The sequence below is a fragment of the Diplotaxodon limnothrissa genome, linkage group LG18 (assembly GCF_057381915.1).
Source record: "Diplotaxodon limnothrissa isolate DT_005_m linkage group LG18, D_limnothrissa_male_GT1.1, whole genome shotgun sequence".
In the NCBI taxonomy this organism is placed as follows: Eukaryota; Metazoa; Chordata; class Actinopteri; order Cichliformes; family Cichlidae; genus Diplotaxodon; species Diplotaxodon limnothrissa.
The window spans coordinates 24,778,737-24,797,216 of record NC_140613.1 but is presented as its reverse complement, the minus strand read 5'-3'; the positions used below and the strand labels follow the sequence as shown (position 1 = coordinate 24,797,216).

The following is an 18,480-nucleotide window of genomic DNA, read 5'->3' as shown; positions in this document are numbered from 1 at the left end:
TTATCGAACAGGCAAAAAAGACGTACAAAGTTATAAAGTTGACTCTCTCCAGTTGACAGCAGATCCCCGACCTCAAACACCATGATTTTACTGACAATGGTTGCTCGTGTGGCAGACGGACTTCCGCTCGCTGCGTCTGTACAGGAGGATGAACAGGTATGAATGAAAGCTGAGCCCCTCGTATGGAGATACCTGCACATCAAACTGTTCTTTAAACAATAATAGTGTGCTTTTTTTTACACGCTTGGTGCTCTAGAAGATAATGTCGCGATTTTATTTCAGCTTTAGCTAAAGTTGTAATTATTGAGGAACACTGAGTGTATCGTATTTTATACAAACAACTGAAAGTTGAGTTGAACATAAGAGCAGTTTGTTCTGGTCCCAGTCGACAGAAAAATGTCTACAAAGTGCTAATGTCATGTCTTTTTAAATTTAACTGTGAAACCTGTTAGTTTAGATTTTAATGTGGTGGACTATTCTGTATGCAACTGTGGGGATCTGAACTTTAAAGTGATACTTTATTTAATAGCTGTATTTAAAAACCGAACATCAAATGCAGGAGGAAAAAAAGTGATTTAAGTAACTTTTAACGTGGCGTGGGAGTGCCAGACGGGGTGGTCTGAGGATTTTAAAAACCTGCTGATCTACTGAGATTTCTCCACACAACTATCTCTAGGTTTTAAAACAAGAAATTAAAAGAGAAACATAAAATATCCAGTGACTGTTAGAATGTCCAGACTGGTTCAAGCTGACGGTAAGGCAACAGTATAATTAATACAATCATGTTATGCAGAAGAGCGTCCCTGAACGTGCAACACGTCAAACTTTGAAGCAAAAAGGTTACAGCAGCAGAAGACCCCACTGGGTACCACTCCTGTCAGCCAAAAACAGCAAACCAAGGCAACAATATAAGATGGCATGGATTACGCAGTATAAAGTGCACAAATGCAAACTCTTTCTGTCTTTAGCGTGCTTTACTTAAGGAGAAAACGAAATCTCCACTCTATGGCAATAGACAACTTATGAACATTGGTGAAGCTGCAATACCGTGAACAAACATTCAGCAAGTTGTTGAATGTTTGGACGTGAGCACGTGTGAACATTGACTACAGCGACAGAACAGGACAATAACTAAATTCCTACATTCTCATGGATCCACATAAGTAATAGGGAGGAAAGGGACAAGGTCCAAACAGTAATTGAATATCCCTGAACTGTGAACCTGAATTGAGTCCCCTGATTACTGCAGAGAGCAGGCCGCATCACCAGTGGTTGTTAGGTTTAATTCTCTGTATCCAGCTACAGGCTTTTCTGTGGATGTGATTCTGTAATGAAACTACAGATCAATGAATGACCTTTTGAACATATTGTTTACACTGTGTGGGTAATATGCAATGACCAAACGACTAAAGTAATTAAATATGAATAAGAATGAGCTTAAGTCTGTTTTTATCTGTCTTTGTCAGTCAGAAAGAGATCTCCAGCAGTACCAGAGCCAGGCCAAGCAGCTGTGCCGTAAACTGGACGCTCAGAGTCCAGAACGCTGCACCCTCGAGGCTGGGGACATGAACTTTCAGTAAGATCACTCAGCATAGAACATTTTGTAGATAATTTTGGTGAGCTTTAACTTGAATCACAAAGGTCATAAAATCATTAATGGTTTGGCCTCATTTTCAGCCTTTTAATATCCCAGGGTGTGTGCTACCTGTCCCTCTGCGAGGCTTCTTTTCCCAGAAAGATGGCTTTTGCATACCTCGAAGACCTCAGCAATGAGTTTTATGACCAGTATGGAAGGAGAATACCCACAGTAACCAGGCCCTACTCTTTCATAGAGTTTGGTGAGACTGGTGTTAAAAATCCTTTAATACAGTACATTTGAAAAGTATTCACAGCTCTTTACTTGTTCCACATTTTTTCATGTTACAGCCTTATTCCAGAATAGATTAACTTTATTTTTCACCCCAGAATTCTTTACACAATACCCCACAATGGCAAAGTGAAAAAAGTCTGCAACAGAAATTTAAAGCAGCGACAATCTGTAGCGATGGTATTGGCCAGGTGATGCTTAGACATGATGCTTGGCATTCAGGCCAAAGAGTTCAATGTTTGTTTCACCAAACCAGAGAATTATGTTTCTCAAGGTTTGAAAGTCCTTCAGGTGCATTTTGGCAAACTCCAGGTGGGCTGTCATGTGCCTTTTACTGAGTGGCTTCCCTCTGGTCACTCTACCAATCTGTCCTGATTTCTGGAGTGCTGCAGAAATGGTTGTCCTTCTGGAAGATTCCCCCCTCCCCACAGAGCAATGCTGGAGCTTTGTCTATCTGTTTTTCTGCACCCTTCACAAGATCTGTACCTCGACACAATCCTGTCTTGGAGGTCTACAGACAACTCCTTGGAGTTGGGCATGGCTTGGTTTGTGTTCTTGCATGCACTGTCAAGTGTGGGACCTTATATAGAAAGATGTGTGCTTTTCCAAATCATATCCAATGACCTGACTTTACCACAGGTGAACTCCAATCAAGGTGTACAAACATCTAACAGATGGTCAGTGGAAACAGGATGCGCCTGAGCTCAAAATTGGGAGTCATTGCAAAGCCTGCAAATATTTATGTGTGTTATTTTTAGATTGTTTTATTTGTTACAAATTTTCAGGACTTTCAATCTTTTTTCACTTTGCTATTATGTCATTTTGAGGTGAAAATGAATTTAATCTATTTTGGAATAAGGCTGTAATGTGACAAAATTTAGAATAAGGGAAGTGCTGTGAATACTTTCTGGATGCATCGCAAACAAATAAGTGACACTACTCACTTTCTACAAAAAGAAAGAAAATTTTTATAGTATCCTACATGTTGTTCCAGACACCTACATCCAGAAAGTTAAGAAGTCATATGTGGACAGCAGAGCTCGGAGGACCTTGAGCAGTGTTAACACAGAGCTGCAGGACATCCAGAGAATTATGGTTGGAAATATTGAGGAGGTCCTGCAGAGAGGAGAAGCTCTTTCTGGTAAGTACTAAAAAAGAACTGGATGATATTCAGAAAATAATGGTGGCAAATATTGATGAAGTCCTGCAGACACTCTCTCTGTGGTAAGTGTAGCCAGTGCTGGTAACACATGCCATCAAATGGGAGATTCTGATCAAAATTACCAATCAGAACAAAATTAATGTTTCCTTCATCCTATTTGTTTCTCAGCTATCTGCACAAAAGCCAGCAATCTCTCCAACATGGCAGAAAAGTACCACAAGGATGCCAAATATCTCAACACTCGCTCCACCTATGCTAAGTTTGCGGCTGTGGCAGTGTTGTTTGTCACGCTCATCTTCTACGTGCGTTTCTGGTGGCTCTGATGTACGTCCAGACAAGGATTTCGACACGAAGCTGGAGTTTCTCCTCGAAGAGCACTTAAACTCATGTTACAGTCTGTTATTACCAGGGTGCCTTGAAACAGTCTTAAAGACTGTTTCAGTCTTACGGACCTGTGTTGAATGTAGACGTTCTTTCTGTGATTTACTCAGTCGTGGGTTATACAATAGAAGCTGAGCTGTAAGTCTTTATTGGGATGTTTAATGGGCTTTTGTGTGATAGAAAGGCTTTTATATATAGTAAATGTGCATACTGGAAACATTAAAGGGGACCCATCAGGCTCATTTATGGTTTCATATTTATAGCTTCAGAGCAGTTTTGCGTGAGTCAAAGATCAAATGAAGCTTCTTGATCTTACGCTGGGCCTCAATTAAATTTCATGCAAGCTTCACCTTTTTTAGCTGACTTTTTTCTCATTGGCTGCTGCTCATTAGCAGGTGGGTCTGTGCTCACAGGCAGAGCTGTGTGCCCGAGGTGACCAGATTAGAGATCTGCACTGTTATATATACAAGAGAAAACAAGCATGACAGGTCACCTTTAAGAGCAGAAAGAGTTCGTGTTTCTACACACTGATGTTGGAGATTCTGTTAGCGTGTTAGCACTGATGAGAATCCATGTAAGCATGTGCAGGGGTTAGAGTCTTAAAACTGTGATCAAATGTGAATGTTTGTTTACAAAGTTTACACAAGCGTGAGAAAGTGTTATTAAAAATGTTAAATATTTATCAAGAAATCAATCTGCTTGACTTTTCTTTATATGACACAATTTATGTGAAAATCTTCAAGGCTTCAGTGCTGACATGAAGTGAATAACACTGATTATCTCTTCATCGTGGCAGCTGTTAGTGGGTGGGGATATATTAGGGAGCTAGTGAACATTTTGTCCTCAAAGCTGGAAAAATGAGCAGGTGTGAGGTGTTCTCGGTCTGCAGTGGTTAGTATCTATCAAAAGTGATCCAAGGAAGGACCGGTGGTGAACCAGCGACAGGGTTACTGATGCACTTGTGGTCCAATCCAACAGATATGCTACTGTAGCTCAAATTACCCAAAAAGTTCATGCTGGTCCTGATAGAACCGTGTCTGAATACAAGGAGCATCACTTACCAGGGAACACCTGGCAGCATGATGCACAATGGGAGGAAGGCAAGCTGGTGGAGGCAGTGTGATGCTTTGGGCAATGCTCTGCTGGGAAACCTGTCATTCATGTGGATGTCACTTTGACACGTACTACCTTCTTAAGTAGAAGACCATGTGCACCCTTCATGTAAACAGCATTCCTTGATGGCTATGGCCTCTTTCAGCAGGATGATGCGCCCTGCCACAAAGCAGGAATTTGAGAAGCACAACAGTGAGTTTGACGTGTTGATTTGGCCTCCAAATTACCCAGATATCAATCCAACTGTGTCAGCCAGTGTGGTTGTGTTGGTCACTCTCATACGAACAACACGCCCGTGGTGATACTACGATCAGTTCGGGCAGGTTGTTCCATCTTCTTCACTCCCAATTCTGGAGGTAGTCTGATAAAATCCAGCTGTGCTTTTGTGATTAATTGTTGTGGTTGATTGATTTCTCTCTCCTCTGTTTAATTTTAAACAAGTTTTTGACAGATTCATAAACTGTACTTTCTTATTTTTAGGTCAGGTCATCTAATAAATTTCTTCAGAACTGTAAAGACTTTAACTGCTATTTCAATTGATCACATACAAGTTTGCAACTTGGTTTAAACAATTAACAAATTTCTAAAGTATTTGTGCTTTCTTGTTTTTAGTACAGAGCGTCTAATAAATTTGTTAATCCCTCTTTAGACAAACCAAGCAGCTCGTGTTTACACAAACTCAGAGCAAACAAGAAAAACAGAAAAAGCGAGTCGGACCAGCGAGGCTGAGCTGCTTTTTATGATTACTTTTATGAAAATCACTGAGCTCTGACTGTAAATGAAGAAAGACAACAAAGACTCTGTTCATTTTTAAACTGTATATAAAAGATATACAGCCAGCCACTGTGGCATCACCCTCTGGTTTCCTGTTCTTTAATTAGACTAAGTTGTAAGTTTGTGCCAACATAATATTAAGGCCTCGTTAATCGGTTGTAGAGACGTTTAAATATCCTCTTTTTATTGCAGAAAATGTTTTTGATTAATATGCTTCATTAATTTGTTTGAATTTATAAATAGTCTCATCTACTGTTTATTTGCCTGCTGTGATAGCAACGTTGGTCTTTCACCTTCTGAGTCTGTATGTGTGCCAAAGTACTTAAAACGTCCTGATATACTTCCTGTTGCAGTAGCAGGATGTCATTAGTTATGAGTACTTTGGTATGTGTTTACAGTACTGTGCAAAACTCTCGAGACATTCCTCATTTGTATTTATTTTGCTTCCAAGGAACCAACTTTAAATTATATCTTTAGGCACTTTGTTACAGCTTCCTGTTGCAAAGAAATATAATGAATAAATGAATCAGTGAAAAATATCAAAGATTGTCAAGACTGACAAACATAAAATAGTATTTTTGCACCAACAAGGTGATTCCTAAAGAGCAATTAGTTAGAAACTTGGCCTCAGCATGGTGTACTGTGTGTTCTTAAGAAATGTGAGGAAACTGTAGATAGAGAGATAGAATTTAAACAATAAAAACTAACAATAATAACTGGTGCACAGTGTAACTTTTTTCTCTTCTCCGCTGCTGGGTGATGGACCACCATCGGTACAGGTGATAAACCAGTTGTATCACATACTTTGCACACTGCCTCTGACTGACAGCAGAGCTCACTGCAGGCAGACGAGCCATCCCTCGATTTCCATCGGACAGTCAATACGCTCTCCCGGCTGGATAATAAACTCCCCTAGCTGACGGCAGATCCTCAACTTAAAACACCATGATTTTGCTGACAATGATCACTCGTGTGGCAGATGGACTTCCGCTCGCTGCGTCTGTACAGGAGGATGAACAGGTATGAATGAAGGCTGAGGACCCCAGTATGAAGATACCTGCACACCAAACTCCTCTTAGAAAAGGATTTGTTTCTTACACTTGGTGCTCTAGGGGATGATCCATGAGTTTATTGCAGCTTCAGCTCAAGTTGTAATTTATTGAGCAGCACTAGGTGTAAGATGTTTTACAAATGAGAAGCGACTGAAAGTTGAGCTGAATATAAGATTTTCTGGTCCCAGAAAATCCTGCAAAAGTACTAATGTGATGGAATATGTGCTAATAACATGATGCGAAACTTAGGAGTCTATCTCTGCCTGTAACTGTGGGGATCATTTTATTACAAGAAATAATCAGATGCAATATTAACAAGGCTGGTTCAGATCACACCGTTACCTCTTTATAAAGTACCCCATTATCAGGTTTAATTATGCAAATAATCCAGATAGAGAGACTACCAGACTGTGATTTTCCAGTGAATGAGAGCAAATATTTTTGTAAATATTTTGTAATTTCACACAAAAAGCTTTAAAAGGAAAAGCATGAAAAAGAAATGTATCTCAGTTTTCCTCCACACAGACATTTTGCAGGTTCCACGTGTGAACGACTCTCTGATGAGAATAATGTATACATGCTCTCATCAGATAGTGTATTATGTACATGTGTTCAACTGCTCATTAATGTAAATATCTAATCACCCAAACACATGACAGCAACTCAATGCACTCTATGCATTTAGACATGGTTAAGATGACAACCGAGCATCAGAATGAGGAAGGAAGGTGATTTAAGGGACTTTGAATGTTGAATGATTGTTGTTGTCAGACAGGCTGCTCTGAATATTGTAGGAACTGATTATTTGTTGGGATTTCCCCACACGGGAGAGGATTATAAAGAATGACCAGAGAAAGAGAAAAATAGCCAGTGAGCAGTATAATGATCAGACTGGCTCAAGCTGACAGGGAAGGCGACAGAAACTCAAATAACAGTTTTTCAAATTCATAGTATGAAATAAAGCATCTCTGAATGCACAAAACATCATATCTTGAAGCAGACAGGCTACAGGAGCAGAAGACCGCATTGGGTGCTGCTTCTGCCAGCTAAGAACAGGAAACTGAGGCTACAATTTACACAAAACTTTCCCAAAGTCATGCAACAGAAGATGAAAAATGTTGTCTGGTCTCATAAATCTTTGTTTCTGCAGCAACATTCAGATGGTAGGCTCAGAATTTAGCATAAAAAACATGCAGGCATAGATCTATCCTGCTTCGTGTCAGTGGTTTATTCTACTGGTGGTGGTGTAATGTTGAGAATATTGGCACAGCTGAGCATCGCCTATCCCCTACCCAACCCTGTGGCTTGTCATGTCTGTCATAATGTTGTGCTGTGGCCATTCATGTGCTTTTTTTTGTGCAGAGGAGTTTTTTTGTTTCCTGTTCTCGTGCTGTCCTACCATGGAAGCACAGCATGAGTGGAGGTCTCTTTTTTTCCTCTTGTACCCTCCCGTTGTTGTGTACATTTCAGTGTTCTTTTCTGTAACGCTACCGATCTCCGACTTGTAACCCCATGTGATGTCTGTGTTATGTGTGTAAGGTCGGGGAGGGGAGGGGGGTCCCATTTTCACTGCACGGCAACCTGCTTGTGACAAATAAAGCTTGATTGATTCTGATTCGTTTAAACACCACCTGAGCATTGTTGCTAACTGCATTCACCCTTTTATTGGCACATTTACTGATGGCTGCTTCCAGCAGGATAACACACCATGTCCCCCAGCTCATTTCATATCAAACTGGTTTCTTGAACATGACATCAGATATTAATCCAATAGAGCAGCTTTGGGATGTGATACAACAGAAGAGTCACATAATGGTTGAGCAACCAACTGAGTTGCTGTCATGTCAACTTGGACCAAAATCTCTGAGGACAGTTTCCGGCACCTTCTGACGTTGCACCATAACGAATTAAAACAGTTTGAAAGGTAAAAGGATCCAACATGGTACTAGCAAGGTGTATAATAAAGTTTCTGAGTTTGTAGGCATTGCTTCTTGAATTTTATACTGTTTACACTGTGTGGGTACTTGGTGATGAATGCATAAATGACTAATCATTTTAACTTTAAGTGAGATAAGAATGAGCTCAAATCTGTTTTTATCTGCCTTTGTCAGTCAAAAAGGGACCTCCTGCTGTACCAGAGCCAGGCCAAGCAGCTGTGCCGTAAACTGGACGCTCAGAGTCCAGAACGTTGTACCCTTGATACCGGGGACAAGAACTTTCAGTAAGATCACACATTTTGTTGATAATTTTGGTGAGGTTTAACTTGAGTCAAATATAACTAATGGTTAGGCCTCGTTTCAGTTTTTTAATATCCCAGGGTGTGTGTTACATTATCCTCTGCGAGGCTTCTTTTCCCAAAACGATGGCTTTTGAATACCTCGAAGACCTCAGCAAAGAGTTTTATGTCCAGTATGGAAAAAAAGTACCCACAGTATCCAGGCCCTACTCTTTCATAGAGTTTGGTAAGACTGAAGTCCAACATCTTTTATCACACAGAGACATGGCGCTAATCCCTGTAAACAAATAAAATGAACATTTTTATAGCATCTTACATCTTGTTCCAGACACATATATCCAAAAAGTGAATAAGCCATCTGTGTCGACCAAACTCCGGAAGACCTTGGCAAGTACTAAAAAAGAGCTGGAAGATATTCAGAAAATAATGGCGGAAAATATTGCTGAAGTCATGCAGAGAGACCCTCTCTGTGGTAAGTGTAGCAGGCGTTGGTAACACATCCCATCAAATGGGAGGTGCTGATTCTATTCAGAATTATGTAGACAATTTGTTATTATTCCAATTTACAAATTACAATGTACATGTATTCAGAGATGTTCAGTTCATCCCAATGTTTCGATTTTATCCCCTCAGATATTGCCAAAAAAGTCAGCAACCTGAGCAGCTTTTCAAAAAGTTGTCGCAGCAACGCCAAAGATGTCAACACCTCCCCCGGCTATGCTAAGGCTGTAGCTGTGGCTGTGTTCATCACACTCATCATCTACATGCGTTTCTGGTGGCTCTGATAGACGCTGGGACAAGGACGTCTCCTCGACCGGCACCTAAACTAATCATACATTGTGTGCCATATACAGCCCACTTTGATGTGAAGTGAGCCGGACCAGTGATAAACATATAAAGTTACAGAATAGTTTCCTTTTTAGCCAACTTGCTTCACATTGGCTTTCCCTCATAAACAGGTTGGTGGAGCTTCTGGCAGCATTTCAGCACTGATGGAGAGTCCATGTAAGCATGTCCAGATGTTAGAGTCTTAAAACTGTGATGTTTGTAATTAAAGTTTAAACAAGTGTGAGAAAGTGTTATTAAAAATGTTGAATATTTACCAAGAAATCAATCTGTTTGAGTTTTATATATGACAGTTTATGTGAACATCATGAAGGTTGCAGGCCCTTTCTATATACACACAAAGAGGGTAAAATAAGTATTGAACACCTCACTAATTTTCTAAGTAAATATATTTCTAGCGGATCTATTGCTATGAAATTCTCACCATGTGTTGTTCAGTTTCCCCACACAGGAAGCATCTTGAAGCTGTAATCACCAACGAAGGCTTTTGTACAAAGCATTCAATTATTTTCAGTATGTACAACACTTTTCCCCCTCTATCATTCCCATTACTACACATAATTTATGACCATCTGTGGTTTGATGTTCTTGTGTGGATTGGACAGGTTTTTACTGACATATGGTGGGAATTTCATGTCAGTAGCACCTTTAGAAATGTATTTACTTAGAAAATTGGTGACATGTTCAACACTTATTTTACACACTGTTTATACAGTGGTGTGGAAAAGTCTTTTATCCCATTCCTGGTTTTCTTTTTTGTATGTTTGTCATACTGAAATGTTTCAGATTGTCAAACAAATTTAAGTGTTAGACAAAGATAACACAAGCAAACACAAAATGCAGTTTCTAAATGAAGGTGGGGGGATTACCCTAAGAGCACAGCGACAACTCATACAAGAGATTACAAAAGACCACAAGAGACAGAACGACATCCAAAGAACTGCAGGCCTCACTTGTCTGAGTTCATAACTCAAGCATAAGAAAGAGACTGAGCAAAAATGGCATCCATGGCACAGTTGCAAGACGAAAACGAAGAACAGGAAACCAAACGAAAAGAAGCATCATGCCAACATTAAAATATGGCAGTAGTTGTGTGATGGTCTGCAGATTTTTTGCTGCCTCAGGACTGGAAGACTTGTGATAAATGGAACCATGACTTCCTTCTACCAAAACATCCTGAAGAAATATATCCAGCCATGTGTCCGTGACCTCAAGCTGAAGCACACTTGGGTTCTACAAGAGGACAATGATCCAAAACACACCAGTAAGTCCGCCTCTGAAAAACAAAATGAAGACTTTGGAGTGGCCCAGTCAGAGTCCTGACCTGAATCCGATTTTAAGATCATGAGTGGATGACCTTAAAAAGGCAGTTCATGGTGGAAAACCCTCCAGTGTGTCTGAGTTAGAACAATTCTGCAAGGATAAGTGGGCCAAAATTCCCCCACAGCGACGTGAAAGACTCATTGCAGTTGTTGCTTCTATGGCTGAGCCAACCAGTTATTAGGTTTAGGGGGCAATCACTTTTCACACAGGGCCATGTAGGTTTGGATTTTTTTCCACTTCACACTAAGCATTTAGGAACTGCACTTTGTGCTTACTTGTGTTATCTTTGTCTGATATTTACATTTGTTTGATACGAACCCCCCCCCCAGAATATCAGGAAGAGTACTGGTGATTCCCAAAATCATCTTTGATATGTTTGTTGTAACTTTTTATCCACCAGTATGCATAGGTGCATAAATATAACTAAACACATTTTCCAGTTCAATTTTACAAATAAAAATCAGAAAAAAATAGACGAGCACTTTATTTTGTGATAAAGATGTCAAATTACAGTTAATTACTTGCATTCCTGAACAAAAAATTCTGTTTTGAATGTTTGAGTGCATTTGCCTAATAAATAAAAATGTTTTGTTTGTCGTACTAAAAAGGTTTTTGTCAAATTTCTAAAATATTTGTAATTTGTTTTAGTACAAAGGGTCTAATAAATTTGTTAATCCCTGTATAGACAAACCAAGGAGCTCGTGTTTACACAAACACAGAACAAATAAGAAAAACAAAAAAGCGAGTCAGACCAGAGGCTAAGCTGCTCTTTATGATCCCCAAATGAACAAAGACGACAAAGGCTTACTGCTGTATTAAAGACGTACGTGTGTGTGTGTGTGTATATATGTGACATGATCTGCTAGTTCGAAAAGCTTTTTTATTTTTTAAAATTCGAGCTACGCTTTTTTCGCCATTGCCATTTGCCCTTCACACAATAAAACTGAGGGATGTTGGACACCAACAAGGACCATGACTTACAAAATAAACACGCTGTATTAACTAAGGCTGAGAACTGGTGATTGAGTCCATGAACGCATCAGGGAATCATTTATTGAGGTTACAAAAAGAGGGCGCTAAGAGGCATTTTCCTATAAACTTCTATAAAACTGGCAAACACCATAGTCGCCCCCTGCTGGTCATTAGAATAAATGTAGGTTTAGGGTATGCCCATCTTTTTAAAAAAAAGTTTACAAAATCTTGTGGTAGTGGCGTTTCTGCAGCTTTAGTGACAACAATACAGACTCACCTCAACTTTTACAATCAGTTATACTTGGACACTCACTGACACACATTTTACAGCTGCCGTTCAAATACAAGAGCTTCTGTCAAAGTGTGACAATAGTAAAATTCCTCTTTGTTCTCCGGACTGCTCGAGTAAGTCCTGGGTTCTGGGGACGCAGGAGCACTTTTCACTTTTTCCCCAGTTTACATAATAAAAGGAACCCACACTGTAGTTTTTCCTCAGCAAAGTAAAAAAAGCAGAGATCTTCTTTCCATCGCTCAGTGTGATGAATGACTTTGGGAGAACAGATTTATGCCATCATATCAAAGTCGTCCCGCTGCAAAAGAAACACAGTGATGAGCTTCAAGGCATCAGAATTCGGATTCAGTCCTGAAAACTGTCGATTTAAGTAACAGATAATCATTCGTAACTGAAATATGTACATACAAACTCTGACAAATCACTCACCTCTTCATTGTAATTCATCACGTGCTGCTTGATCTTCGAGGAGTCCACCCACGTGACGAAATCTTCCATATTTCTTACATTTAAAAAAGTTACAGTAATAGTGTCAGCATTTTCACATGTGCAGTATAGTGAAGCATCTGTGTCAAAGGCCCTCTGTGTTGGTAAAGATATTGTGAGAAGACTAAATACCCGGAGACCAACCTTGTGACTAGAAACGCTGGGTCTGTAACAATATCCGGGCCAACACGCACATCTGTGACTGAGTCAAGGACAACACTGAATCTGTTTTAATCCTTGAATGAAGACAAATCTGAAGTGTTAAGCATAACAATTTACAGTAACACAGCAGTCAAGGATACGCCCTTGTTCGATGAAAGTAATTGCCGTCTTCAGGTTCTGAGCCATACGAAGATTCAACATGATGCTGGGCAGCCGCCTCCTGCAGGAATCACACAGACAAAGTATACATAGAGGCTTGCATTTATACACAGCACTGTATAAAAGCCTCAAGCCACCTCTCATTTCTTTATATTTTGCTAGGAAGATGAGAAATACATGCAGAGATTTAATGAAACATGTCCAAACATGCATTGAAATATAGTATATAATAAACAGTCTGTACAATTCTAACAAACTTGAAACTCAAAATTTGACCACCTTCATGCTTCAACATAGCTTGCTTGTCATTTCTTTGTGTTCAGGAATATTTCTCCTTGCTTCTGGAAGAACATTCAAAGCTCTTCCTTGGATGTTCGCTGACGTTTGTTCTGTTCTCTATCAAGATGATCACACACTGAGATCCAGACTCTGGGGAGGCCAATCAACGACTGATACTGTTGCATAGTGTGTTCTTCTATCCAGGTATGGATAGAAGCCTTGAATGGCAAATGAAGCCATTGCCAATCACCTGTTTTCCAAGTGGTACTGCATGGTGGATCAAAATCTGATGGTAGTTTTCTGTGTTCATAATTAAATGAAATTTGACAAGATCCCCAACACCACTGGCTGAAATGTAGCCTCAAAGCCAGGAGTGACAAAAGAGCCTTTATGCTTGAACAGTTCATAAGTCAGTTTTAAGTGGCTTAGCAAAACAAAATGATCAGGCACAAGCACTGGACTAAGAATGAGTGAAAAAGCAGCCAATCTCCAATAACGAACTTTCAGAAAGCCTGTAGAACTTTGCACAAGACCACTTTAAAAATTACATGAAATTCTGGCGCCTCAGAAGCAAAATATAAAAAATGAGGAGCACCTCCAGACTTTTCCACAGTACAGTACACTTTATGAGTTTAAGATATACACATAAATGTACCTGCAGAATGAAGAAGCTGTGACTTTCTCTGTGAGGGACAAATTCTGTCTGGTGGGGATGAGACCAATGCTGTATCTGAGGTGAAGGAAGAAAAAGATTCTCTGTGTAATATCAACAAAGGTTTAGAAAACAATAAACAACACAGCAATCAAAATCTGCTCAAAACCACACAGGAAACAAGCGCAGAGTTAAAAGATGTCAGCTTGAATTAACATTAAGAGGATTTTATCCATATTAAATAACTGTAATATCCAAAACCTTACAGTTTTTCCAGTAATTGATGTGTGCTCTGTGCTCTGAAGCCATCTTTCTCATCCAGGTCTCTGATTTTTCTGGCCAGGTCTCTGACATTCCGACTAAGCTTGTTGTACCTGAGACACAGGAGGAAAAAATGGTGTCTGTGTGATTTGTAAATATCAGCTGAAATATGGTATAAAAATGTGTTTATACGTCTATACAGTGTAAATAACCGATGCTAAAAGCTAGCTAGCGGCCACAGACTCACTTGGTGTAGTCCTCCCTTTTCTCGATGTGATACTTCCGCAACACCTTGACCTCGTGCAGGTTGTTGTCTACCTCCCAGTTGATGAAGTCGACCTTCTTCAACAACTTCTGTTCGTGATACTTTAATTTACGAACCATTTTCACAGCGTTTCACGCCACTTCTGGAGAAACAGGAAGCACGTGCTGTTATTTTTCTTCTTCGTCATCGAGAACTGAAGGTGGTGGCCCGCAACAGCGCCCCCACCCCGCAACCTAACAAAACACGGTAGCACAGATGATAAATCTGTGCTACCGTGTTTTATTGTAACAGAAACCTCGTGGTTTTTTAAAATAATAATTTTTAATACTAATGTAATCGTAATCGTTTGCTTACTCACAAATATCAAATGTGATTGGAAAGTCACTCTAGGTTGTTATTATTAGAGTTATAGATAAATACAGACCATTTACCATTTATTTACCATTTGTAGAAATAACAGTAATTAAAGAATAAATGTACTTATGTAGCAAATCTGTTTTAAAGCAAGTTCCTTCGATGTATGAATTTTTAAATTACTGATAATATCTGAATTCTTTTTTTTTTTTACAGCCCAGTAAATGTTAACAGATAGCTCTTGAATCAGAGGGGAATTGAAGTGCTTTAAATAACTATTCCAGCGAAATATGGTGTAAAGCTGTGCATGTGAATATCGTTTTAGTGATTAGCCTTTGTTAGGGGTATTTATTACATTTTATTATGTATATTTAAAAAATATGTTACATATGTTGAGGACAAAAGAGGGGCCTTTGGTGTGAAACTGTTCCCCCTTCGGTGTATTCTTGTTTACTTTGTCATATTTCGGCAGGTGTCACCAAACTTCTAAACTGAGTCCTTCTCAGCTACACGTGGGTTCATTCATTGAGTGTAGCCTCCAGAGGAGGAGGCACCGCGTCTGCTATATGCGTAAAAATCAAAAGCGTGCCGTGAATTACAGCTGAGACAGCTATGCTGACTGTTAGTTTAGCGCCATGAGAGTCAATCTTTAGTAAAGAGAAAGCGAGGACAGGACCATCAAGAGTGCGGGCGCCCACATCCTGTCATCTACACCCTAAGCTTAGCTCCAGACCCACAGGTAAGTTTCACCGAGATAAGAATTTGCTGTTTAAAAAAGCCTGTTAAACATCCGATTGTCTGCGGAGACATCTTTTGTGGCTAACTTTAACAGTGAACACCTTCTGCTTCCTTTTTAAATCTGTGAAGATGCCTTCAGAGACACCGTGTTTCACTATCAGCAACATTTGGGGGAACCATAACCAGCACATACATTCACTCACTCTAACTTTCACACCTTCCCTTCACATGTGGGTTTGCCCTTCAACAGGTCCGCATCCTTACGAGTGTGATGTTTGCTCAGCTTAACTACCGCCAAACAAATACGTCAAAGTTTTCTGGTGATGGAGGTCAGCTCTGCTCCACGTCACTATATGTAATATTACTCCTTTTCTCAAGATATCAGCAGAGCAAAGCTCCACTTTAGACTTCATTTCTTCACACTGACTTGGAAGTTCTGCCAGTGCTGTGCTACCCTGTCCTGTTGTAGTGAATTCTCTGAAAATCTAAAAGCCCCCAAATGTGGCACAACGTCTCCAAACACTGTCCCTTTGAGTCCGGGTTTATGCGCTTGAGCGGGAGTAGTGCGTTGGCAGTTTCGGATTTCCCGTGAGCGTGCGGAGAGCGTTTGTTGTCTATCAGCTTCAGAATCAAATACGCGGAATAACCGGTTTGTGTGTCACTCTTCCTGGTGCTGTTGTCGGCCTGCCCGTCAGTCCCTGAAGTGGGAGCGAGTGCTGAAAGGAATTAAAAGTGTCCACCGTCTGTGCTTTTTCGTGTTTTATTTTTTATGATTCTTGCTTCTCCCGAATTTCGGTGAACTCCGCTGTCGCTCCTTTCCGGCCCACTCATCAACCAATCAGCACTCAGACAGGCAAGCAGACGCAAAGATCATTCGCATCCAGAACTGTGCGTTTGAGATATTCGCCCCCAAACGAAAAAGCGCACGCACGTCTTAAACTGATAATGTGTCTTGAAAAAGTTAAAAAGTGTAAACAGCTCAGTTTGTAACTTGATCTCAATGCTGAGCTGAACCTGACTGTTGAGTGACAGCTTGATACTCAGTGATACTCAATGAGATGCTCTCTATGGCAGAGAAGAGCTGTTTATAAACTCATTTCAAGGAGCTGGCAAAAGATTTCCTGTTCTCTAGTGTGAATCTGCGTGGGTTGTTGATAAGTCTGTGACAAATTAATGTTGATGTCTCATTATTCTGTTGCAGATAACTTTAAATATCAATTTTTTTTTACTGTAGGAAATGTGTTTCATTAATGAATTTGTATTTCTAAATAGTCTCATCTACTGTATATTTACCAGCTGTGATAGCAGTGTTGGTCTTTTCACATTCCCAATCTGCATGTGTGCTAAAGCACTTAAAACTTCCTGGTGTACTTCCTGTTACAGTAGCTGTCACCAGGGTATCATGAGTCACGGGTACTCTGACATGTGTTTACAGTACTGTACAAAAGTCTTGAGTCACTGCCCATTTCTATAATTTTTTTCTATATATTTGCAGAGTTCATTCTAACTTTTAAAGGGGCCTTGAACAGCAGACCTCCAGGCTTTCTAAGGTCTTTCAACATCCATCTTTTTATTTTCAGAGAAACTGGTTTGTTAAGTCATTTTACACTGACCTATGCATGATTCAAGCATAAAGAGGCACCTAAGTTTAAGGATGAACCAGTGTTGTATCTACACAAAACAGATAACGTAGAAAAGAACCAACTTTAAATTGTATCTTTAGGCATCCCCTTTTAAGAAAAGTCAACATTTTTAATTGAATCAGTGAAAAACACCACAAATAGCAGAGTTTGACAGAAATAAAATAATATTTTTGTACCAATAAGGTGATTCCCAAAGAACTATAAGCTGAAAACATGGGATATCTCAACATCGTGTACAGTGTGTTCTTAGAAAAATGTGAGACGATCAAACAAGTGGAGGACAAGGGAAAAAGCATCTGCCCTGAAAAACTATCTACCGCAGATCATCAGTATCTGAGATTCATGTCCTTAAGAACTAGGAAAATCCAGCAAAGACCTCAAACAGGACCTGCAAGATGCATCTGGCCCTTCAGCTGATCCTACTGTTCACTGAAGCCTCATCAGTAACATTTAAATATTTGATTTAAATGATCATCAAGGAGGAGAAGGTCTGAAGACACTGTAAGGCTCTGTTGGGAGTAAAGCTAGTTAGAAGTGTACAAGCTCTCTTTTTGCCTTATATGTTGTATGTTCAGTTTGCATCTTTCAATAAATAGTTGGCCCTAGTTCCCATTTTCTATATAAAACACAAAAAATTAAGTGTGACTCGAGAATTTTGCACAGTACTGTAAGTATGTCTGTGGGCAGAATTTCCAACTCCTCCAAACTGCAAAGCAAAATGCAATCAGAAAGATTTACAGGTGTGTAGTATTGGTCAGAATAAAAGTGACGTCTGAAGGTTGGTAGGGTCTGAGTCACTCTTTGCCTCAGTCTCCAATTCTTTATCATTCCTTATGTATTTGTATTCATGTATTTATTGCCCTCCATATGAGATGTAGATACAACGTTACAAAGATAAACATGGTCCAGATCCATCGTAGGGGTAGCGCAGAGAGACAGGTAACAATTTAAGCTGATATTCATGAAGCACCTAGAAAACATGCAAATTTAATTCAAAGAGGCTTGAGCCAACCAACTGTTTCACAACCAGAACCTTCCTGCTGCTGCGAGGCGACAGCGCTAACCACTGCACCACCAGCCAGCAGATCAATATTATTTGCACGGAGCAAAATGCCGGAAAGGTGAACTGTTCATGGTAATTACATTATAGTTTTGTCTAAGTCATTCAAATATTCGAATTAAAATTAATATGACTTAGTGGAGAATAGTTTTCTTTATCTAGGTAAAAGTTTGCCTTTAAATTGGTTTGCATATAGAAATATAACCTTTCTTTACATCTTTTAAACCTTGAGCTGTAACAGTGAGACATTTTTAAGGTTGTAATACTAATGATGTTACTAATTTGAACGTGACACGATCACATACTGTATACTGTCCATTTTCTTTTCATTCATATGTAGGTTAAGCGTGAGCATATTTACATCTGTAATATTCGGGCTGCAGTGGTTAGCATCGTCACCGCA

At 39.7% G+C, this 18,480-nt stretch overlaps 3 protein-coding genes across 4 annotated transcripts; 2 read left to right on the top strand and 1 right to left on the bottom strand.

Annotated features, from left to right (window-relative positions):
* The first annotated feature begins 3 nt into the window (after positions 1 to 3).
* On the top strand, positions 4 to 3,752 carry LOC146613712 (vesicle-trafficking protein SEC22b-like). The gene is made up of 5 exons (XM_085377732.1): positions 4 to 156; positions 1,467 to 1,576; positions 1,678 to 1,838; positions 2,862 to 3,008; positions 3,198 to 3,752. Exons 1-5 carry the CDS (start codon positions 82 to 84, stop codon positions 3,350 to 3,352), a joined length of 648 nt encoding a protein of 215 aa, XP_085233858.1. The 5' UTR covers positions 4 to 81; the 3' UTR covers positions 3,353 to 3,752.
* A 2,490-nt stretch (positions 3,753 to 6,242) lies between these two features.
* Positions 6,243 to 9,370, top strand: LOC146613711 (vesicle-trafficking protein SEC22b-B-like). 2 transcript variants are annotated; one of them, XM_085377879.1, is made up of 5 exons: positions 6,243 to 6,317; positions 8,461 to 8,570; positions 8,651 to 8,811; positions 8,914 to 9,057; positions 9,219 to 9,370. In XM_085377879.1, the coding sequence occupies exons 1-5, from the start codon at positions 6,243 to 6,245 to the stop codon at positions 9,368 to 9,370; spliced, it is 642 nt and encodes a 213-aa protein (XP_085234005.1). The 2 variants fall into 2 exon arrangements, with proteins under 2 accessions (XP_085234005.1, XP_085234006.1); XM_085377880.1 differs by having other exon boundaries at positions 8,914 to 9,072; positions 9,234 to 9,370.
* A 1,984-nt stretch (positions 9,371 to 11,354) lies between these two features.
* imp3 (IMP U3 small nucleolar ribonucleoprotein 3) lies at positions 11,355 to 14,441 on the bottom strand. The gene is made up of 7 exons (XM_085377971.1): positions 14,265 to 14,441; positions 14,023 to 14,130; positions 13,760 to 13,834; positions 12,807 to 12,886; positions 12,649 to 12,700; positions 12,448 to 12,520; positions 11,355 to 12,316 (listed from the first exon to the last, which is right to left on the bottom strand). The coding sequence occupies exons 1-7, from the start codon at positions 14,399 to 14,401 to the stop codon at positions 12,290 to 12,292; spliced, it is 552 nt and encodes a 183-aa protein (XP_085234097.1). The 5' UTR covers positions 14,402 to 14,441; the 3' UTR covers positions 11,355 to 12,289.
* Positions 14,442 to 18,480: the final 4,039 nt, after the last annotated feature.